The sequence below is a fragment of the Mixophyes fleayi genome, chromosome 3, assembly GCF_038048845.1.
Source record: "Mixophyes fleayi isolate aMixFle1 chromosome 3, aMixFle1.hap1, whole genome shotgun sequence".
Classification (NCBI taxonomy): Eukaryota; Metazoa; Chordata; class Amphibia; order Anura; family Limnodynastidae; genus Mixophyes; species Mixophyes fleayi.
In genome coordinates this window covers 261,255,390-261,280,222 of record NC_134404.1, presented here as the reverse complement: position 1 = coordinate 261,280,222, position 24,833 = coordinate 261,255,390, and the positions used below count along the sequence as shown (strand labels likewise).

The 24,833-nt window shown below is 36.8% G+C and overlaps 1 protein-coding gene across 2 annotated transcripts in view; it reads right to left on the bottom strand.

The window, feature by feature from the left end:
• Positions 1 to 13,185: 13,185 nt before the first annotated feature.
• The window catches only part of THBS2 (thrombospondin 2), a 74,161-nt gene continuing 62,513 nt past the window's right edge, over positions 13,186 to 24,833 (bottom strand). For both annotated transcript variants that reach the window (XM_075203520.1, XM_075203519.1), the window contains exons 18-22: positions 22,613 to 22,840; positions 21,537 to 21,808; positions 21,356 to 21,453; positions 19,515 to 19,654; positions 13,186 to 14,021 (exon numbers count right to left, since the gene is read on the bottom strand). In XM_075203520.1, the coding sequence (XP_075059621.1) occupies positions 14,014 to 14,021; positions 19,515 to 19,654; positions 21,356 to 21,453; positions 21,537 to 21,808; positions 22,613 to 22,840 (746 nt within the window). In that variant the 3' untranslated portion in view covers positions 13,186 to 14,013. The remainder of the gene's footprint in view (positions 14,022 to 19,514; positions 19,655 to 21,355; positions 21,454 to 21,536; positions 21,809 to 22,612; positions 22,841 to 24,833) is intronic.

Sequence of the window (24,833 nt, the reverse complement as noted above, 5' to 3'; positions counted from 1 at the left end):
CCCTGATGCTAATCTCTCTCTAGCCTATTGTCACTCCAAGGGCAATGTATGACCAAATATCTGACTGGACCCACCCCATCCTCATCTATCATATAATTGAGAACAGCTATTGTCTGCACTGGGTGTAATTTTACAGTATCTCTAATAACTGAAACTATTGTCTCTGCACAATGGATATACCAATGCTTACTAGTATGTGGGAAAGTTTATTGGTGTGTGTAACAGAAAATGAAGGTAGAACAGTATCCCCCCTTCCTAATGTCTGAAAATGTATGAGCTATTACAGAGATTAAAACATGCTACTCACCATCCCCTTCACTAAAATTAATACATTTTCTTTTTCCCCAAACAGGATTTAATATACAGGATTTACTGTTTTCCCTGTCTGTACTTTTGTTACTATCCACAATAAGTTGCGTACTCAGGTTTGGAACAATTTCCTTTATCCGCCTGTGCTAATTTCTTGCACCAAACTTTGCCTCCTACTGTCATAAATTTAAACATGGGATATGTTTAATTCGCTATTTCCGTGAACCTAACATACAAATTTGATCTTTAACTGTATTCAATTTCTCCGGATCAAAGCAACCAACATTAGGAATGGTTTTTTTATTCCACATCTTTAAGAGCATATTTCCTAAATGTCTCACAATACACAATTGCTTTAAGACCATATTTCCTAAATGTATATTGCAGACCCTTGGAGTTCTGCTATTTCTCTCTAATTTTAATATATAAAATGTATAACATAGCATACTATGTACCATATTCTAATGGCTTAGTCCCTTGGCTAGACCATACTATTAACCATCTGGGTTGTGTACCAACTCTAAATGTGCCCACCTGTTGTGTTTGCCTGGCTCTCATGGTCTGTAAACCTTCGGAATGCTGAGGATTGATCAAGAGAATAACAATTCTTATTTATAGGAGCGCTATACACTATCTCCATTGGTATGCTTTGACATGCCCACGATTGCACGTCTGTGGATCTAAACGCTTCTAAAGCTCTGTTCCCTCACTCTTCCCACCGGCCTTAACGCTTTCTTCCACTGAGGACTTTTTTAATGGTTCACAAACAAATCTCTTCCCTTCACATCACACACACACACACACACACACACACACACATTGTTAGCACAATTTCCTATTGCTGGCAACTTTCTTTCCCAGATACGATTAACAATGTAGTTTACTATATTATCAAACAGAATCTAATTTTTTCTTTATATTTAAATCAGTGGCAGTATAGAAATGAAAAATCTGCAATTTAAAGAAATGCTGTACATAGCAATCGCAGAAGAGAACTATGTAAAACAATTTTACTTTAGTTCCTCCAGGTTCATTTCGGCACCTCTTATAAACTCTTGAAGCAGGAATTTGGCTTATCAACACAAGATGTAAAATAAAAGTATAGAACTAAATGCGTTCTTTCCTTATGTGACGCGTCTTCCTTTGGTGATAAATCCGTAGGTCTGCGAGTCCTCATGCCTTGATAAAGACCCAGGATATTGGGTTGAAACGCGTTGGCTGATGACCCGATGATCAAATGCCCAGGTGACATTATCGTGTACTTTGGACCTGAACTGCAGCAGTGTTTTATTGTATACAGGCACTTTTATCTTGGACATTTGGTACGGGGCCATTTTTATTGATTCTGATCATATTCATTGATTTTACTAGTTGCACTGTTTTATCAGGAATAAATGTATTTGTGAGATAATGCACCAGTGCGGTTGCTTTGTTTCCTTCTTTTGTATATTTCTATATGTTTGGAGTGGAGTGTGACAACACACGTGCTGAGACGTCTGTAAGGAAACGGAGAATTATTCTACAGGCCTATATTTGACTTCCTGAATGTAAGCTCATACCCTGAGGGGGAGGAAATTGGAGGAAGGATCACGGGTGCTGTATTGAAACTTATTATCATCACCAAGTTTTGAACACTCCATACATGCCTATAATGGTGGTGGACTATACTTGATGTTTTACGTTATTATGCTATGTTGGTTTTCTTTCTTTTTTATTATGTACCTCACATGATGAGAGGATTGAGGGAGTGTATCTCTCTGATTTAGAAGTTCTCTGTGTTTCAAGAACGGGAGCGCCAGTGTACATACCATTTTGTGTATTACAGAGTCCTAGAGTAGTGTGAAGTCCGCTCAGAGCCCCCAAACTGTTAAGTCCATTATTATCATTTGCAATAAAGATTTAATCGCTGTGGTTCCAAAACACAAAGGCTTTATTTGCAAAATAAATTACAGGGCAAAGAATTGCATGCATATGCTTGTGCTGTTAGTACTAACACAATCTTATTAGAGCGCTCTGTTTTCCAAAACCAGAGGTCAACATTTTTATACACTGTACTGCTTTACAAAGCAGTGACCTCACAAAGATACAGAGTTACAGTATTAAGGTCCACATTTATAGGTCGATGGGACATGACCTCCCAAGAACTAGATGCCCCATAGGCTGATACCTCTGGTCACTGTTCATTGAAGTGGGGGTCATCTTAGCATATGTGGCAAGGTGTCCTTTCCTCAGGTTCCTGATCCTGGACCTGTATAAACTGGTTCTTTTATGACTTCTCTGAAGTTGCTATTTGGTGTATGAAAGGTAATATTAGTTATAACTAGTGTTCACAATGTGCGAAAGCTTCATAAATAATACCGGAAACTTTCTCATGCAGTTGGGAACAGAATGAGACCAAACTCTATGCGATTAACATATTGGAAACATTAATTACCTCTTTACCACATTATATTTTGGAAGTAAATAGATTAAACTTATTTGCATGCTGTTATTTGCTAAGATTATTATTCAATTGCATACTAATTGCATCACAATCGATAGTAGTGTGCAGAAAATATTGCTTACCTCGCTCATCCAATTATTAAACTTCAACAACTACACAATTCTATCTACTAATCCATTGTAGGGGTTTGTTCATTCTTTAGTTTAGAACATTGCTGTGATTAACGCATAATAAAGAGTTAAGGAAATAAAATAGAATTATATAAATCTTTACTCCACAAAATAGCAATTGTTTCTATCCTGTGACAATATTGTGTGGCAGTAAACCAGGGGTTAACTATAAGGAATCTACTTCAAGGCCCGTGGAATGTTTATATTTGAAGGAGCTTGGTGTTATCTCAATGTTTTGTCACATATCTGGGTTGTGCATATTTTATTGAGAACTAGGACCCCAGTAAAAGGAATTTCAGATAAGATCATCAAGTCAGATAAGGTTTCATGGCACTCTTCAAATACTATGCCTATAAAGAGTTTTGTTACAATGCTAGGTCTTTATAATCTTTGGAGCTTTATTATATAATTTGAGTGGACCGCTGCACAAATTCATAATCTATGGAGCTAGATGATTCAAATATGTCAACCATGAATACCAGCCTGAGGGACAACATAGAGAAATAATGTATCTTTCTAAGGAAATTCTATTTTTTAATGATGTATTATATGTGTCTGTATAGCAGATCCTGCTCTGTTTACTGGATGCATTCCTATATTTATATGATGTACCAGAGAAAATATATACTATTTATTAGGTGTCCTGAATATAAATGTGTTTTGAATAAGGTCATAAAAGTCATAAAATGAATTACCATACACACATATCTTCTTTTAGTTTCCACATAGAGAAGGTGGGAGGGTTGTGACAGAAGATAATGTGTAAAAGGTAATGTGTTCTTATAAGAAATAGTCATCTCTCGAGGATCAGTTTGTTATTGAATACCTGGCCATGTTTCAGCCTTCCCCTGTGCAGTCACACAAAAATGTGGGAGCTTTCACTTTCTATTTTCCTCCTGTTAATTTTATGTAACTATTTTCCAATTATTATCGTATGTCTTTTTCCTCCTTTTTTATATACATGCTTTGCGACCTTTTTTTTACACTCAATTTAATAACATTTTGTATGTTCCAGTTTAGCTTGGTTGTTTAAGCACTACATTTAAGGCATATAGCTGTTTGTGTTACAGCAAATCTGATTCATTTAAACTGTGAGTCTATTTTGAGATAAGTCAGGGTACTTCCTCATACACTCATGGCCAAAAGTTTTGAGAATGACACAAATATTATTTTTCACAAAGTCTACTGCCTCAGTTTTTATGATGGCAATTTGCATATACTCCAGAATGTCATGAAGAGTGATCAGATGAATTGAAATTCATTTCTAAGTCCCTCTTTGCCATGACAATGAACTTTATCCCAAAAACAACATTTCCACTGCATTTCAGCCCTGCCACAAAAGGATCAGCTGACATCAGGTCAGTGATTCTCTCGTTAATACAGGTGAGAATGTTGATGAGTACGAGATCACTTTGTCATGCTGATTAAGCTAGAATAACAGACTGGAAGCTATAAAAAGAGGGTGGTGATTGAAATCATTGTTCTTCCTCTGTTAACCATGATTACCTGCAAGAAAACACATACAGTCATCATTACTTTGCACAAAAAGGACTTCACAGGCAAGGATATTGCTGCTAGTACGATTGCACCTTAATCAACCATTTATTGGATCATCAAGAACTTCAAGGAGAAACGTTCAATAGTTGTGAAGTAGACTCCAGGGTGCCCAAGAACGTCCAGCAAGTGCCAGAACCATCTCCTAAAGTTGATTCAGCTGCGGGATCGGGGTACCACCAGTGCAGAGCTGGCTCAGGAATGGTAGCAGGCAGGTGTGAGTGCATCTGCACGCACAGTGAGGCAAAGTCTTTTGGAGGATGGCCTGGTGTCAAGAAGGCCAGCTAAAAAGCCACCTCTCTCCAGGAAAAACATCAGCGGCAGACTGATATTCTGAAAAAGTACAGGGTTTGGACTTCTGAGGACTGGGGTAAAGTAATTTTCTGTGATGAATCCCCTTATAGATTGTTGGGGCGTCCGGAAAAACGGTTGTCCAAAGAAGGAAAGGTGAGCACTATCAACAGTCCTGTGTCATGCCAACAGTAAAGCATCCTGAGATAACTGAGTGGCTCAAGGATCAAAATATTGAAAGTTTGGGTCCATGACCAGGAAACTCCCCAGAGAAACCCACAAATTCAAGCATTGATTAGGCAAGAATGGGCGCCCATCAGTCAGTATGTGGCCCAGAAGTTGATTGACAGCATGCCCGGGCAAATTGCAGAGGTCTTCAAAAAGAAGGGTCGACACTGCAAATATTGACTCTTTGCATAAACTTAATGTATCTGTCAATAAAAGCCTTTGACACTTATGAAATGCTTGTCATTTTACTTCAGTATACTATAGTAACATCTGACAAAAAAGGTCTAAAAACACTGAAGCAGCAAACTTTATGAAAACCAATACTTGTGTCATTCTCAAAACTTTTGGCCATGACTGTAGTGTCAGCTTTGGAAACATCTTAGTGGTGGAAGAACTGGGTACATAATTGTGTGAGTGAGACATAATTTTGGGGGTTGTAGTAATTTTTAGTCAGACCAGATGTGATTAACTCTTTGTCAACTACATGTCACGCATGCTCAGATAAGTCTTATTGTAACAATAATGTTTTCTTACTTGGGAATGTGTATGTACTGTTTTTGCACGTTTTTTTGTAACTAACACTTTCTCACAGTGACCTTATAACATTACTGACTTAATCCATTGCTATAATTGTATGTGTGTTATATGCTGTTGTAGTTGTTCTTTTTGTGGCAATCATTTACATATTTCTTAATTTCTGTTGTTAATTGTTATTTTACCAGTTTGTCTATTGTTTAACATGTGCAGTGTGAATCCCTTAACAGACCTCATATACAGTATTTTTTTGCATACTTAACTTGCATAATGTCCAAATGTGCATTTTATTGGGCATATTACTAAGCAATATTGCAAGGCAAGAGTATTGAATTTTTTTAATGAATTTAAAAAGCGGTACATGCTGTTCCCTTTTAGGGACAATGTGTGTCATTTAGAGATGTACTGAAATCGTCAAAAATGTACATGCAAAAATGTGTCTGTTGAACTTACAGTATCTTAAGATATATGCACCCTAAACTATAGTACACAGATGTGTCCTGAGCAAAGACATAAGAGGGCTAGATTTACTAATCTGCGGGTTTGAAAAAGTGGAGATATTGCCTATAGCAACCAATTAGATTCTAGCTGTCATTTTGCAGAATGTACTAAATAAATGATAGCTAGAATCTGATTGGTTGCTACAGGCAACATCTCCACTTTTTCAAACCCGCAGTTTAGTAATTATACCCCAACAGTCATCATTAGCAACTTAAGTTTGGTGTTTAGATGAGTTCTTAGAAAAATGTGGGAATCATCATCATCAATCAGTTGTTTGAATGGGCCAGGTAAGCAGAATCCATAACCAGAACTACCACTACACAGCCTAACTCATTCCCACTAAAACAGCAGAATTAACATGGCATCTCCCTGCTAAGCAGAAACCAGTATCAGGTCAGACAGATTTGGAAGGTCTCACTATGACAGAGAAGGCGGCAGCTTGAGTACCCACTTTCATTGTGTGAACCAGACCCAGCCAGACCAGTGCAGGGATGGGGACTCTATGCTGCATACAAAAAAACTGAGGGGCCTCAATTCTAAGCAGCTACTCAGCCCATGTTGTATTCATGTGGAGCTCTTCCCGGCATCCTTGGGCTATCCTTGGGCTATGGGTAACGGAGTAATGGTAAAAAAAAATTATGATCATGGGGTAGCAGCTTTGCCATCCAGTGGTACAAGTATAAATGGGAAGAGACCTAAAACCACTCCTCCATTATATTAATATTTAATAAATATAGAATATACTAATATAGAATAGGCAAATAAATAAAACTTAATAAATGAAAAAAAAGTTTAATGAAACAAAACCCCTCTTTTACCACTTTATTAAATCAATTCTTTCTTTGTAATTCAGTAAGAATAAAATAACAAACATAATATGCAATGGCTACTGCTCTCTATGCGTATCACTCAATCAGAACCAGAGGTGTTGACTGCAGTATGTGGGAGGAGATAATTTTCATTCAATTGGCCATTCTGCATTCAGAAATTATCAATATATGTTAATTCATGTGCGCTTCATTTACAATTTACAACATTTTTCAAACTCATCTCTCAAGGTGGGAGGGGGAACTGTGATCAAAAATTGTCAAGGGGCCCTTTATTGTTTCGGGCAACCCTCCTTATAGCCAGCGAGTATAGATATTGTTTATATATAAACTATATTACCGCTGCAGTTTTCAATACTCCTTATTGAATTTCCTTTGTAAAACCTTTCATACATTTGTCTCTTTTTGCCACAGTTATTTGTGGATCAAATGTAATTTAGAGATAGTTTTGCCTCTGTTTATGAAAATGTAAGTCATATTTTATTGCTCAGAAGTTTTGAATTCAACAGTTTATCATTTATTTCATCATTTATTTGATATTAAGTATTTATATTTTATTTGTTTATCTTTTTATCATGAATTTGATATTTGTAGTATTTCTCACCAGCCTGGTATTGATGTTGGTTGGGAGCTGCATGGATTGTGTTTCCATGGCCAAGCAGGCGCACATAAGTCTCAGCCATGTGCATGCCAAACATCATCTGGAGTGGGGTAAAGCATACTGTCTTTGGACTTTGGAGCAGTGGAAACACATTCTTTTGAGTGATGAATCCCACTTCACCATCTGACAGTCTGACAGATTGATCTGAGTTTGGCGGATCCCGGGAGAACGCTTCCTAAAGAATGCGTACGGCCAACTATAACGTTTGGTGGAGGAAGTACAATGGTCTGGGGCTGTTTTTCATAATTAAAGCGAGGTCCATAAAAAAATGGCTTCCTGAATTTGGTGGGGAATAACTTGACTGGCCTGCACAGAGTCTTGACCTCAACCCTATCGAACACATTTGTAATGTAAGGCTGACTGCGAGCCAGGCCTTATTGCCCAGCATCAGTGCCTGACTTCACTAAAATTCTTGGGGGGAAATGGATGGGAATCACTGCAGAGTAGAGGCTGTTATAGTAGCAAAGAAGGGACCAACTCCATATTAATGCCCATTTTGGAATAAGATGTTAACAAGCACATTTGGATGTAATCTTCAGGTGTCCACATACTTATGGCCATTTAGTGTATGTAGAAATAACCAATTTGTTTTTCTTAACTTTTTCTCCCACTGGTTGTCTTATGCCATTAACCCATTTACCCAATCATAAACAGAAAGTAAAGGATATTAAGAATATGCAGGGTGTACAGTTATTAATTTGTTGAACTGCATAAACTTTCTAATACAATATTCTTAATCTTAATGATCTGTTATCTATATATTGCTGCACATTAAAAATATGTTTACATTTTACTGTGTTAAAAAAACTATAGTTCCTTCTATACTCATCTTTTTACATGTCAGGACAATGTTATACATCTTCAGGGCAATTATATATATTCAGGAGTATTAATTTAACAGTCAACAACCCATGTACTGAATGATCACAGAAGATCAGTATCACAGGTCAATCTACCCACACCAACAGCTATTTCAAATAATACATAAGTATTTTTGGAGGGAGACATTTTTTTAGCTGATTTTTCTTAAGAATAGTATGTATGTTAATAACTGTACATTGCAATTAATATTTCACCTAGGTTGTACAATCAATTTTAGATTTTTTAAATTACATGGCGTTGTCTACTTGAATTGTTAATCTCTGCTTTTGACAATTGGTAGGACAATGTTAAAAAGGAGAGGCCATTTAGAGTTATGTAACATGGAAAATGACTGTTTTGGCAACCTTTATCAACATGAAAGCCTTTTCAATTTTGAACAGGATGGTGTACAACCTTTTTAAAAATACATCTTTTTTTAACAAGGATAACTAATTGAAAACGTAGCCATGAAAGTGATGTGTAACTTAGACAGGTACATTATTTTCAATATAATTATAATTATTTAGCACTACTTGATATGAACTAATTAATAAATTGATTTGTAATCAGAATCTAGAGATCCAAATTTCCAAAAACAAACATGTTTCATCCCACTTATTTGGTGGTGCCCTCTACCTAACACCAGGGGGTAAATGTATCATCCTCCGATTTTTTCAATTCGCCGGAAATCCGTGACTTTGCAGGTAAAATTTAAAGCGGCGATGGCTTGTAAAGGCAAGTTTGCCTTTACAAGCCATCGCCGCTTTAAATTTTCAATGCAAAGTCGCGGATTTCCGGCGAGTTGAAAAAAATCGGAGGATGATACATTTACCCCCAGATGTATTTACTTAATTTTGATCAAGCCTCTGAGTATTCATTAGCTGTAGATCAGGCCCATGTATAGAAAAAAAATTAAGGTTTTATGTGGAGATTAAAGTTCCAGTTTGTGAATGTGCTATTTCAAGCAATAGAAACATAACATTCCCCAAGAAGACATTCCATATAAGTAAAAAAATAAAATAAAATAATAAACAATGAAAACTGAACTACACTGAATTCACAATCGCAAAATAGTATTGTCCTCCTTCTGATCTATAGATTTTGTTAATAAAATCAGTATTATACTTCTTAGCTAGACTCACAATCTGTACATTGCCTAGGAAGAACCAGGTGTGAACAAATATTTATGTAATGTGTTTGGTGGAGTGTAACCGTGGTCAACACATGTTTTACTGTAGCTAGTAGCAACTGAGTGGCTTCTTTATATTCTTAATACAATTAAACCGTAACTTATGACACATATAAAGGTGATGAGTATGTATTAAATGATTGCGTTAGGGTAAGTACTGTCCAAAAAGTTCTCAGCTGTAAAGAAAAATGAACAAAGTGCACCCAAAAGAAATAATTTTATTGCTAGAGAAATCTTTTGTTAAATCCTCTGTTTGTAGTTTATTTCCTATTATGGATCTTTGAAAAAGATATAAAAAAGAAAGGCTGTATCTGGCTAAATGAAGTATTTTTTAAGCTTTGTCCACATAAACAAATAAATAATTATTTACATTCTTTGTCAAACAAAATTACTTTTAAAAAAAAAATTAAACAAAGCTAAAATAAGTAAAGGAAAAAAACATAAATAATTTACAAGGAGAAAAATATATAGTACAGTCTACTAATATTAACATCTTTTGTTCCACTCAGTACTTTGCGGAACAAACCCCAAATAGACTCCACATCAATTACAATGCATACATTTAATGAATTAATGGAGCGTGTTGAAAAAAGAAGCTGCAGATACGACAATAAAAAACAGCACATGGATTCATAATAATTATATAAATGTGCAATAAATCCAGAACACAAAGTTCACTGCATAAAAAGCAATAAAAAGAAATGTGGGTTGAAATTATTCATACAACTTGTGACAGATATAACACAATTCCCTTAATACATCCTATTTGTACATCAAATAATTTTTGTAAGTGTTATCTATTAAAAATGCTTTGCATATCTTATATAAAAATTATTATATTGCAATTGAGTACCTTGTTGCTGACTAGAATAAATTGCGTTATTCCACTATCATTAATAAAAACTCCTATGTACATTGTTATTATATAACTACAAAATCGACTAGGATGAAAGGATAAAGTCAATGGTAAATCAGCAGGTGATGTGAAAGCAGTTGATATATATATTTCCTTACAGAGTGGTGCACGGCATAACATAGCAGGCAGAGGCTAGTTAAGATAAATGTATGTGTCCACTGCCGCTGTGTAAGTGAACTTTAATAAGAAATAGAGTAACAATAGGATTTTCCTTCAAACCCCAATATCTGTGAGTTTGGGGCAAGACAAGGTGTCAACCTGATTCCCCATTCCTTGACCACCGTCTCCACCTAAAGTGCTAGACTTGAATAAAAGATTTTTAAAGATAAACTTCAGCACAAATTAATCCAATAAAGAAAAATAACATTCACAAATGTATATGTGAAATCTACCATGCCTTCACAGAACCTGAGATTTTGATAATTTTTTACATTTACTATGCAGCTGAGTGTAATCTCTGATATCTGACAATTATGATGTTGGCTGCAGTGTACTTCAGTAGGCTTTATTGAAATGTTTTTACATCCATGTATATTTGTGAATGTTATTAGTAGTTATTTTTTGTAAGATTAGGTTTAGATGCTCATACTTGCAGGCTATGACATATGAAACTATAGATGTTCTTGTGGGTGACGTAAAGTCACATTTAGAGTGTTCACCTAGTTCAGAACTTCTCACCTTTGTCACTCCCAGAGAGTGCTTTCCGTTATAAAAAGTGTACATATATTGTGTAGATGCACATAACAACTATTGCTTTTATGTTAGCTTTCTTTCAATACAAGAACATATACAGAAACCATGTGATGTTTGTGATTGTCCCTGAGGAAGGTCATCTAATGAAACAATATATATTCCCTTGTCTTTTATGTTAAAAGAAAAACATTATTAAGTTTATCTATTATTCTTCCCAAACCGTTGCCAAAAACACACACACACACATTTATATATATATATATATATATATATATATATATATATATATATATATATAAATATATATATATATATATATATATATATATATATATAGGTGTATATATATGTATGTATATATATATATATATATATATATTTATATGTGTATATATTTTTATATATATATATATATATATATAGTAAACATGTCTGTTTGTATTAAGCGTAAAATACACGTTTTATATATAACATCATGTAACATCTTGTTTTGCAGAGCAGTGCAAACGCAATATATTATTCTGCAGAGAAAGTTTACTACAATGAGATTTACTTCTTATACCCTAACCACACTGCGCAATAAATTGACAACGTCGCCCTCTTTATGCCATTATTTTCCTGCAGTGTGTCGATTATGGTCGTCCTTTCACCCTGTTAGAATCTAACTATGGCAAGATGGCATGATCGATAAATGTTTCTATGGTGTCATTTTGTCTTATGAAGATATACAAATTGTATGGTGTATTATATCACGCATATAACCTTTATACTTCATAGACTAGACCTTCTTATCTTTTTATTGCAATATATAAGAGATGAGCAAAGTTTAAGCAAAACTTGCTGTAAACAGAATTAGCTGAGTCTGTGTCAGTTTGCTGTTTGGTACAGTTGGGGTAGAGCTGGGAAAACTTAAGGCCAAATTAAGAAAATAATTTTGTAGCCAAAGATGAAATAAGGCAACTATTTTGTGGAACTGTTGTGAACATTTTGCTCATCTCTATAATAGACAATACTTTTCAACTTTATGAACAGAAGGCTGAATGGTAATAAAAAAGTGTATGAAAATGGGTTGAATTAAAAAACAACTGAAATCCCCTTTTCATTTCTATCATGCTACAGTCAGTGTAGTGCTATACATGGAGAAGGCTCTTCCAGCCTATCCTATAATAATTTATTTCTAGCTTGAAACAGGTATAGCGTAAAATAATAAAGGTTTGAAAGCATTCTGACTGGTTGCAGCTGTATGTATGACAAACATTTGTAGCTAGGGATAATTGAGTTACATGTATTATTGACATAATTTATGCTCTTTGGCAATCAAATTAAACAAAACACAATACAGATCTAATTTGCTTACTTGTCGCATAACATATCCATCATATTTTTACAGATGCCAAAAAATACTTCATAAAAAAAATCGACTAGTCTCAGAGGCAATCGATCAGGGCCGACACAAGCCCTGGAGGCTCCCCTGGAAGTGGCGCCCCACTCGAGCATTACGTACCCACCCTTTCTGATTTTTGTCCTTGGCGGGCAGAAGGTGGAGACGGCATCCTCTGCACCTCAGACTGGGAGTGTGGAACTTGACTGTGATATCACAGCCAAGTGTCACACTTCAAGCTTAAAACTGACATTGAGGAGCAGCAGCCAGAGGCTTCACATATAAGAAGCTGCTACATGCTTCTCATTCATGTCAGCGGCTGGAGCTCTTTGAGGGGCCGCTGCAGAGGGTCGTTAACACATTGTGTGAGTGACATCATGTCATTCTTCCGGTGTTTTAGGCGGCCCCTAACCATTGGAACCCTAGATAACAGTCTTGGTTAACCTAATGTCAGAGCCGGTCCTGCAAACAATCACTAAGTTATGTATTTGTAACTTCTTCGACTTTAATACTAAAATTAAATCATGACCTAAAAATAGTTTTATAATATTTGCAAGAAACATATATAAAACATTTTTGGAATGTTTTGTGAGGTTCACCAATCAATAAACTGCTTTTCATTTGAAATGTTGTTAAAGTAATTTTAGCTACAACATTGTTTAATTCATAGAAGTATGTTTACCTTAATATGTTTACAATTTACTCTTAAACACTACAATAGCTAATTTTGTAAATTTCTGTTGTCTATATATTAAGGTGAGTATTTAAACTAAACCTACGCTTGGCTTTACATTTTTTTTTGCTGTATAAGGTGCTAAGGAATAAGTATATTATAAAACATGCCAACAATTCCTCCAAAAACAATTAGGTCATCTGATATGGTATAGGTACAATGTTTCCATTTACTAAAAACCATATAAACAGTAATGAATCTTAGAAAACAGAACTTTTTTTAGTTTCTTTTCTTTTTTTTTTAAACAAACATAACAATGGCAAATGTCAATATTACAAATATACAATCCCGAATGATCAAAGTCAAAAGTTGAAATGGATGAGCATATTATTAAACTTGCTAGGTAAGATGTCTTTCAAATATAATATATCCAGCATATCAAAAATAGTGAGTGAGTTAGTGAAAACATAATAGGGGACATAAATTACATCTTCATTATAACAGCATGTCAATCATTATTTCATTTGAAAATGTTTCAAAAAATCACCCATCTTTATATTGCTGATTTATAAACCTAAATACTGTAAAATAAGTCAGTTTTCCTCCTCTCCTCACTTTTTCAATTTGCTCCTCTTCTAGTCAGTTCTTAGAAGTTACGTGAGGCATTACCTTCCACGCAGGCAACAGGTAATGTTAATGATGGTTGGGAGTACTAAGTTGAGTTGAGGTGTCTTTGTCGCACAGGATGTACAGCACAGTACCCATATAATGTCAACTAGATCCTAAAAATCTGTAAACAAAATAAAACGGTATTGTTATAAAAAAAAATATTTAAAAGAAGATCTGTTTTGCTGATTAAATGATATTGTCATGTTTGAGAAGTCTTTTTCAACATGTGTGTTTTTTGGAAATGCAAGTTTTCATCCATTTCCAATTAAATGGACTACTGGATGAAACAAAATATTTTATTGTTGTCTCTGGCTAATATTTGCAGTGCAAAAGTACATGATTATTTGTGGAGGATAAATTATGTCCATAAATGAAACAAAAAAACAAAATATCTCTGTGGTTGCACGGTATAAAGTTTTGCTAAATCAAATGGAATAAATATCTATACATATTGCCCTTAGCCCCTAAGGGTCACTTATCTAAAATAATATGTTGCCTGTTATTAAACATTGGTTAAATACTTTTTCTGACAGGGTCTATCTAATTGAATGTATTTCCTCCCTATCTACAAGTGGTTTCTAACTGAAACAAGTGATCTACTCCAGCATATAATTTTCAGTGTCAAACACCTAGTGCAAGCACATTTTAAAGTTATGTGTTGGAAACCCAGTGATACCAAGAGAAAACCCTGACTGAAATCACGTGTCTCCAGTACAGCAGTCCCCCTGCCTATTACCAGGGCCGGATTAACCCTAGGGCTAACTGGGCTACAGCCCAGAGGCCCCGGGCATCCAGGGGGCCCTTGAAAGTGCTCAGCAGCAGTATTGATCGGTCGGGGGCGCCCACGCCGCGATCAATGCTGCTGAGCATTTTAAATGCGGTCCTTCCCCGGCACGCTGTAGACTCCTTACTGAGGAGATCTCGTGAGTCTCACTCTCACGAGATCTCCTCAGTAAAGAGCGTACAGTGCGCCGGGGAAGGACTGCAATGCCAGGAGAAGGAGGTAAGTGCCCTGGGGGGCGGCTCAGCTCACCGGGGGGGTGGCTCAGATAACGGGGAGGGGGGCCCTCACGGGGGAATGAAGGTCCCCTTAGCCCAGGGGCCTCCATTCCCTTAATCCGGCCCTGCCTATTACTTTCCTTTTTTTCCCTTATCATATATCTCCTTAACGCCTCATTTATGTCTTAAATAATTATTTAGAGTAAGGGTACATACTAGAATGTACTAGATAAATGATAGCTGGACTCTGATTTGTTGCTATGGGTAACACCTTAACTCTTGCTCTTTAGGTTTGATAAATATATTAAATAATTTTACTTTAATAATTATACTTTCTGATGGTTTAATAACATAGCTTTTGTTCTTAGATTAATGCACTTTCACATGAAATGTATGCCTAAGTATTGTATAAAAAGAAACATCAGAGGTTTAATCACCATAAACTTATGGGTGTGCAAAACCTGTTTTGCAAATGAAAAATAGCTTTGCAGCCATTCACTAGGCTAGGAACACCTCTCAAAACTAGGAGTGTCCTCCTGCTAACAGCTTTTATAATATCTCATTTAATTTAGTTTTTTGCATTTGAGCGCAGAATTAGGCTCATTAGTTCCATTAGACAGCATTCATTCAGCATGGAATGCCTGGATCTGCCCATCTACTTCAAACTAAAGGAATAAACTGCTGCACCCCCACAGAGGTGCCATCCTAACATGTACTTGTACTAATTGAGCCAAACAAGCAAAAACAGTTACGTGACACCACAAAAGAAAAAACAGTATTTGCACTGTGTGGGGCTGATGCAGAGTTGGTAACAAAAGTGGGAGTAAATTACTCTTACAAAAAGCGCACACAAAAATAGCGCATTTCTCCCCATATGCAGAGCCGTACCCATCCCGAGATGTGCCTGGATACACATAAGCAGCATATATATGCGCCTGGTTTACGCCAAGTCATCATTAGTGTGTATTTGAACCTGTCCTCTAGCAAGTGCAGAAGATGTTTCTTATGCCCCATTCACATTCAAAAGCCCGGGTCAAGGCTGCTAATTCCTGGGGCGGATGACCCGGGAATTAGACCTGGGTCTTTTGGAGGGTTATTCCCATGTCCGAGCCAGGTAGCCTACAGTCTGAATGATGACACCCGAGCTGAAAAACCTGTGTCTCACCGAAAGCTATTGAAAACATAAAAAAGAAAAAAAAAAAATACATCACAAGAGGAGCCAATCAAAGCTCGTCTTGTGATATTGCCATGGAGACCCGGGCAGACCCAGGTTCAGTGTGAACCCGGTCAACCTGGGAATTTGCTGAGGTACGAGGCTCTGTCCCACGGCAATATCCTGGGTTCATATACCCGGGATATTGCCCGTGGGGGAATGTGAAAGTGGTATAACAGGAATATATGCATTTATCTGCTGGTCTGCATGAGTCACCTTTGTGTGAACACATTCTATTTGTATTTGGCCTGTGTTTACATGCCCCTTTCATGAAAATGGAAGTGCCAGGTATGTGCAAGACTGCATTGGCACATATGCATCAGTTGTCTTTGTGGGCATGCACAGTGCGGATTGGCACAATTTACACTATGCAAACTGGCGTAAAGTTCAACTGGTTGGGGTAGAAGTTTGCAAATACGATAATCCCGACAGCACTTTTATCAGCAGTACAATTCCAATTGCTGCAATTGTGACCTACAGTCAATTCCTCCTCACTGGCCTCCCCCGCTCCCTTCTCTCCCCCCTCCGCTCTATACTCAATGCGGCTGCAAGACTCATCTTCCTCTCACGCCGCTCCTCCTCTGTCTCCCCTCTCTGCCTTGCCTTACACTTGCTCCCCTTCCCCTACAGAATCTTTTCAAACTCCTCACCACCACTTACAAGGCTCTCTCCAACTCTACTGCCCCTTATATCTCTAACCTCCTCTCCATTCACACTCCTGCCCGCTCCCTGCGCTTGGCCAACGACCACCGCCTCTCCTCCACTCTTATCACTTCTTCCCATTCCAGAATCCAAGACTTTTCCCGTGCAGCCCCCCTTCTCTGGAACGACCTCCTTCGTTCCATGCATCTCTCTCCTACTCTGTGCTCCTTCAAACGTCCACTCAAAACTCACCTCTTCCTCAAAGCCTACCAACCATCTACTTAACCCCCATCTCCTCCCTTTAGCTCGTCCTCCCTTCTCTCCTCTTGCTTCAACTGGCTCCTCTTGTGCCTGGTCTGTTTACCCTCCCTTAGTATGTAAGCTTGTATGAGCAGGGCCCCCTCCCCTCCTATCTCCATACTTGTTCTTCCGCTCCGTCTTTACTGCATATGACTGGCCAGAGTTTCTGAAGTATTGGTACTTTTTGTTCATTGTTCTGTATGGTTTCACCCTGTAAAGTCTACTGTTAGTTCTGTGTGCGGCTCTGCGCATACCTTGTGGCGCCTAACAAATAAATGATAATAATAATAATAATTCCGACTTGATGAAAAACTGGCTGTGAAGAATTCTGGCATTCCAACATAGCGTCAGTGAGATTCACGTCACTGAAGAGTAACTGTTGCATTTATGTCGGCAGGTGTGTTTTAGAAAGGGCTGGACAGTAGACACCCGGCGGGTCCCCGCATTGCCCCCTTAATAGCATAAATGTGAATCTCACTGACACTATGTTGGAATGCTGAAATTCTTCAAAGTCAGTTTTTCATCAAGTCGGAATTGATTGCAGGTCGCAATTACAGCAATCGGAATTGTACTGTCGCTCTAAATGCTGTTGGGATTATCGTATTTGCAAACGTGACTACCACTGGTTCAACTTAACATCAAGTCCTGTATCTGTACATTTGCCTTTTTAAATGAATCTTAGAGGTTTCATCTAAACATACATCCCAATAATTATACTTCTATTTATACCTATGACACCATAGGAGAAGGGGTATTAGAGATCATAAGAGCAAATATACACTAGTGTTTTCACAGTAATATTCATTGTGATAGCAAACAGATGTTGAGTGACTAAATTCTGCATAGACGTTGTACAGTTACTTTATAAGAGAACTAATTTCTTGGATGTACACAGAAAGATGACATAATGCTTTCTACAAACATATGGGATTATTAATAAAATGCTTATAGATTGGCTTTACTTCTATGAATAAATTCCAGTGAGATCAGAGACAACAGCCAAATGCTATCCAGCTCTGTTTCCATAGCATGACACTTATATCATTGTATAGTCTATTTTTTTTACTCTTATTAAACTTAAATACTTTACAATGTTGTTCTTTTAACTTTAATATACATTCCTATGTGGTCTATAAAAGGAGTCTCTGTTTTCCACCAGAGTCATAAATCTTTTGGGGAAAGAAGTGAAAGTTATAGTCTTTGTAGTCTCATTAACTTATTGTGATATATTACAGTGTAACATCTTATTAAGCCATTTTATCTGATCGACAAACACAGGTGGTCTGCACAGTACTGAGGACTTAATTCACAACCATTTTGTGCTGTGATGAAACTGGAAACCATTCAATAATTAATAGAGGTTCATTTTCCTCTGCTACCATTTTATTTATATTGACAATGGTTGAACAATGCGGCACTCAGGGCTTGAGCTAGACTACAATCTCTATATTTAATAAACAACTGGTTTGTTAAATATATAGATGTTTAGATGACTTCGCTTTTACACATTGTTGCTGAGTTGCCCGTATGGCCATTTGTCTAGGGTAAAATCTGCAAGTTTGTACTATGCATGTTCACAAAATAAGCCACCCACATATGCAGATTTATACTTGCGCCTGACAACAGCCAGAGAGGTTGGACAGAGGGAGGGAAGGGGCGGTCTAACGTAGGCAGAGTACAGTAAGGATGTGTTCGCCTAATTCCAAATAGAAAAACTCGCTTGGAGATGCATATATGCCTGACAAACTTGGATCAATCGCCAGTGCCTGAGGGATGGTGCAAAGAAAGATGCTAATGATAATGACTGTTGCCAGCACTAGCTAGCTGTTTCTGATTGTGAATTTACATCTGAAGCTGAAAGGTGCTTTCCTCAATGTTCGTGCACATATTATAAGATTTTGTGGGCGTATTTTTTTAAAAAATTTTTTTGCTACTTTCATTTGTACTCGAGAAGGAATAATATATCTGCTGTATTATATTGTTTGTTTTTTATTTTAATTAAGCATAAGGGCGAATACATTTTTTCTCTATCAATACAAATGTAAACAAACGTTTCTTGTGCTTATGGCCTGATTGTGTGTATGTGTATGTAAGCATAACATAACTTGGCGCATATGCTACAGGTGCAGAGTTGAACTCATCATATGTAAGTAAATACGCTATTTTTACATGCAGCTTTCTAAAGCGGAAATTATGTCCAATATTCACCCAACTCAGTGTCAGCCCTTCTGTTTAAGCTGTCTCTAACAATCAGAGGGTTCAGAGCAAATTCAATAGTTATAGTATAGCACTGATTTTTTTACTAACAATTTTAATATCTAATAGGAAAAAAAGAAGACATAAAATATGTTGTGGCATAACATACAAAATTTAAAAAAATAAAACATAATGATAAATAGCGACAATCAGCAATAAAAGCAGTAAAAAGTTCTAATATGGCTTTAAAAATAGAATACTAACCTTTACATTCATACTTGAGATCAGAGAAATATACCATCTCTTGGGAGAACACAAAGAGTCCCAGCCGTCCACCTGCATATGTCTTGTCATAGAGTGGCCCAGAGTCTACCATGATCTGTTTTCCTTCAAACACCACAACTCTATAGGGCAGAAAATAAACTTGAGATATATACGAGATATGTAGCAAGGCATGTAGAAAAATCAAAGCACGGTCTCTGGTTTTTCAGAAATGTTCACTGCTCTCCTTCCAAATCTTTCAAGTCAGTCCATGTTTTATTTTTATTTGTAGATTATATTGTTGTTGGGCTGAAAGCCAATGTATGTCATGTAGAAACCAATAAACCAGTGAATAAACTTATTTACCAAATCTATTCCATGCTCTTCCTCATAAAGTATCATCTAAACACTTCTTGGGTCTCCACTTTTGTAATTATATAATGGAATGTATGGCATGCTAACAAAAAATGTACAATGTTTGAGGAAAATGTTTAAAGTGGAAAAAAGAGGCAGCTTTATACAAGTGAAGGAAATACATATCAATGGTGAAAGATGCTAACATATACAGCCCTACAGTCTCAGTTTTAGATGTGTGGGAGCTGCTATAGTGAATGCTCTCAATGTGGGTAGTACTTTGCTCTATGTGGAGCGAAATTTACACGATAAAAAATGCTCTGTGTTCATAAACATCATATTGGCTCCTCCCACTCAACACATTGTTTGTGAATATGGTACACTTGAGGGGAATCAAGAGCAAAGACAATGATATGATAAAGAAAGCAATTATTTATCAAGTTAAGAGTGCAATACATAGTTATAACATTGCTGCTTTACAGCACAGGGGCTTCGGGTTAAATTCTGACCAGGTTGATATGCTGCTGCATAGAGTTTGTATGTTTTTCCCATGTTTGCCTTGGTTTCCTTCTGGGTTTCCCATAGTCAAACACATGCTTGTAGGTGAGTTGGCTTCTGACTAACATTTATCCAAGTGTATGTGTGTTTCTGTATTGAAATAATTAGATTATACGCTCAATTAGGACAGGGACAAATGCAAATGAATACATAGTCTGAGCACCTGACAATTTTATAACCACATATCTTTATAAGTGGCTGACCTATTTGTTTATGTCTCTTTGCTGGTTTCCCACTAGTGATTTTAAGAAAAGGGCCTTCACTTTCGGGGAGATTCAATTCAGAGAGAAGTGTCTCCGGAACAGTCCACGTAGACACATAGCGCCGATGTTGAGGCTGAAATCTAACCTCTGGACATTGTGGTGATATCCGGTGGCACATTGCGGCCAACTGAATCTCCCCCCTTGTGCCAAGAATATTTATGTACTGTACACAATGTATGTCTGCTCTCCCTACTGTACATTGCTGCAGAGAAGATTTGAGCTTAATAAGTTAGCAATAATAATTAAACAATAATTCAACAACTAATGTTAGTTGGTGATGCTACATTCATCAATTTATCAGACAACATAAAATTATAACACCAACCTACAACACTAAAATGGTCCATGTTTTTATTTTATACTAAATTGCATTAATTAATTGGTCATATTTCTATATGTTGAATATCTGAGTATGACAAATGAGCACATTTTACAAAGAATTAATATTAACATTAAAAACACTTTATATTGGGGAAATATTTGCTAACAAAGTGCAAAATTGCTATGTCTAATATAACCTTTAGTAAATAATAAGACACATACTTTCATTGTCTAACTTGTCTACATAAATCAAAGCTAATTGCTGAATGGTGTCTATGGCTTGATGTACATTTGTACTTAGTAAATAAACCCCATTGTATACATAATATTATGCAAATAATGGTTTACCTAATAAAACCAGTCTTTGGTCTGTGAGTCAGATGCCACCTGTAAGCAGTATAGTCTTTCCAGCCAACGTTCTTGGGATCGTGCCACAATGTTCTTACCTAGCAAAGAGCGAATGTAATTCAAATACACTGAATACTTCCATTTTTGTGAAACCATTGCTATACATTTAATTTAGTTATACCTCTCCTGGTGTATTTCCAGTATGCCACAGAGCATTTCTCAAGTGCTCCCCAGTGCCTGTAGTGGAATTGGCTACTTTTAATGATACTCCAGAGTACCCATATGCCCTAGATGGCTTATCTTCCCAATATGTCTGTGTGACTTGCTTCCACATGAACACATAGAACCTGCTGCTGGACTGATAACCAAACACAAAGCCAGCATAATCGTCATCACGGTCTGTGTTAACATAGAATGTTCCACTGAAATCCACTGCGCTGAACTCATCAAAGCCTATGAGAAATATACGACAATGTTTATTTACATTGGAAACATATCCACTATCCATACACAATTTAAGCTATGCAATGGATGTAATAAATATATACAGTGCAGTATATTATGCCAAATTATGCCATTTACATCAATATTTGCTATTACTCCACCATTGAACTTGATGCAACTTGTCCCGTATTATCAAGAGTAGATAGTTTTGTTCCTTCTATGTTTCAGTGGATACTGCTGTAAGTGGTCTTGAATAAATATTATTTCTACCATTAGTTCATAAATAAACAAGTGAAAGATCCATAACTTACACAATTACTCTTCCTTGTGATTATGACAAAACAGAAGATCAGTAGACTCTGTCCACAATCCAATATAACCAGTTATTAAGTTACTGCTTAGGCTGTCTCATTGGTTATTATGTGCAGTCGGTCATTTTGTCTTTGAGGATATTAAAGCAACTCAAATGTGCACATTCTGCAAGTGTTTTTTCTCTGGTACAGCAGACTTCTATGTGGAGGAATCCTTGGCAGTTTTGCACGATTCAGTAAGAGGAGCAGGAGGTGTGGTATCTGCCAGTAGAGTGCAGGTGTTTAAAAGAACTTTGCTGACTAAGGAATGAGCTTATTAAGTTTGTGTTTGCTAATTAAATGTTGGGTATTATAAAAAAATAATGTACCCTAAGGCTTGTAGCCTTAATCTTAATGTAGTTACAGAAATCTTCAGTGAGGAAGTATGTGGAAACACCATTTGGCCATTTTTATACAGGCTCCTGTCTAAGTTGGAAAGACTCCCTATATTAAATTTACTTACCTACAGCAATACCAGGATCAGAATTGGCAGTTTGCACCAGTTCTTTGCCCTGATGGCGAATAACCCAATTGGGATCAATTTGAGCTGTCCCCTTTGGATCCAAGGGAACCATTTGGAATTTCCTAAAGTCAGTTTCACTAATACCACTGTTCTCTGGGCAGACATCAAATATATCGGGAACGCTGTCGTTATCAAAATCATCTTTGCAGGCATCACCTCGCCCATCACCTGTAAAAAAAAATTGGAGAGCTTTTAACCTTAATTGTTACATAACATTCTAGAAAAATGTGAAAAGTTGCTACATGCAAAATGCTAAGGTTAAATAATATTGTTTTTCTACCTCTTACAGCCACTGTCAATACGATTTTGAAATCATTCCAGTTTAATAAAAAAAAAATATTTATCTCAATCCACTTCATTTCATGTGAAAGTCTGTGGTGGAATCTATCATAAGAAAGTACTTATTAATCTTTGTGTCTTGCTGTGAGTAATCTTGGCAGGGATAACGGATAAAGGCAGATCTCCCTGATTCATTATATTCTGGCATGCTGCAAGGTATGTAATTTAGCAATGACCGGCTTAGGTCTTTTATCCATGACATGGTTGCCTGCAGCAACATTCCATGATGGATATTTAATATCAAGCGCATACTATTGTGGCTTCCCTATCAGGATCAAGATACAGTAAATCATAAAATAAGCTTAAGGCTATATTTGATTGCAGGTGAAAAATGAGTATATTTCACAGGAAAGTTGTAATACATGCTAAAAGACAGGGAAACCAAAATCTGAAATATCCAGAGCTCTTCCAAGTAATCATATTGAGACACAAGAGTTGATTAGTGAGTTGTTTACTCTCAGAAAGCTAAATAGCCATTTGTGAAAGTTTACATTACTGCATGCCTAGTATACATTGTAGATCTGCAGTTTTCAAGAGCAATCACTAAGGGTTCAGTGGATTCACTTGACACCAACTGATTGTTGGAAGTCATGGAGAGGCAGCCAATATATGCAGGGCTAAAAAAGGCATCTTGAGGCCTCCTATAACTTGATAAAATTGGCACCTGTCTGCCCACTTCTCATTCTGATGACTACAATACAGAGGCCTTTTTATTGGCTAGTAGACAATGTAGAGCTCATTTCAGTGCCAGTTATTTAATGAAGAGCCAATTTTTGTGAATAGTGTACAAGACTGGTAAAGCATACTTCTAGTCTGATGACTTGTATATAGAGCAGGCCTCAAAAAAGATGACTCATGTACATTAGACCTACAATCCTCTGGCTAGTGTATAGCAGACCCTCAAACTGGTGGTTAGTTTATAGCAGACCCCCAAATTGGTGGCTACTATACAGCAGGCTTCTATTATCTAGTGGCAAATGTATAGCAGACTTCCAATCTGGGGGTAAATGTATGAACCTCCGGATTCTTCAACTCCGGCGAGTTCAGAGTCTTCAGCGCTTAAATTTAAAGCGGCGCTGCCTTGTAAAGGGAAACTTCCCTTTACAAGGCAGCGCCGCTTTAAATTTAAGCGCTGAAGATGCTGAACTCGCCGGAGTTGAAGAATCCGGAGGTTCATACATTTACCCCCTGGTGGCTAGTGTATAGCAAGTCTCTAATCTGGTGGGCAGTGTATGGCAAACTTCTAAACTGATGTTAAGTGTATAGCAGAACTTTGATCTGTAGCGATTAGTGAAAAGCAGACAATGTGGGTCTTTCACTTAATCTCTAATAAGTGCCGTGTAGCAGAAAATACAATGGGGTACATTTATGGAAACTAATACAAATATAAATGGTGGTGATTTACATAGCAACCGATCAGATTCAGTCATTTTCTAGTGAAGAGTAGAAATCATCTGCTTGGCAGCACTGTGGCTCAGTGGTTAACACTTTTGACCTTACAGTGTGTTTACAAGGGGTTTCCTACGGATGCTGTACTTTCATCCCACAAAATTAACGTATGTGTGTGTTAAGCAATTTAGACTAAGCTCCACTGGAACAGGGACTGAAATGAATGACAAATATTCTCTGAACAGCATTGCAGAATATGTGGCACTATATAAATAAATGATGATGATTAACAGCTATAGACAACACCTCCTTTTCCTTTGCATGAGATTTTAGCAATATATCAATATATCCAATGTATCACCTCCCTGAGTTACCTTCAACAGAGGCACAATATCAAAGAAATTCTTCTATATTAATATATATATGCTGTAAA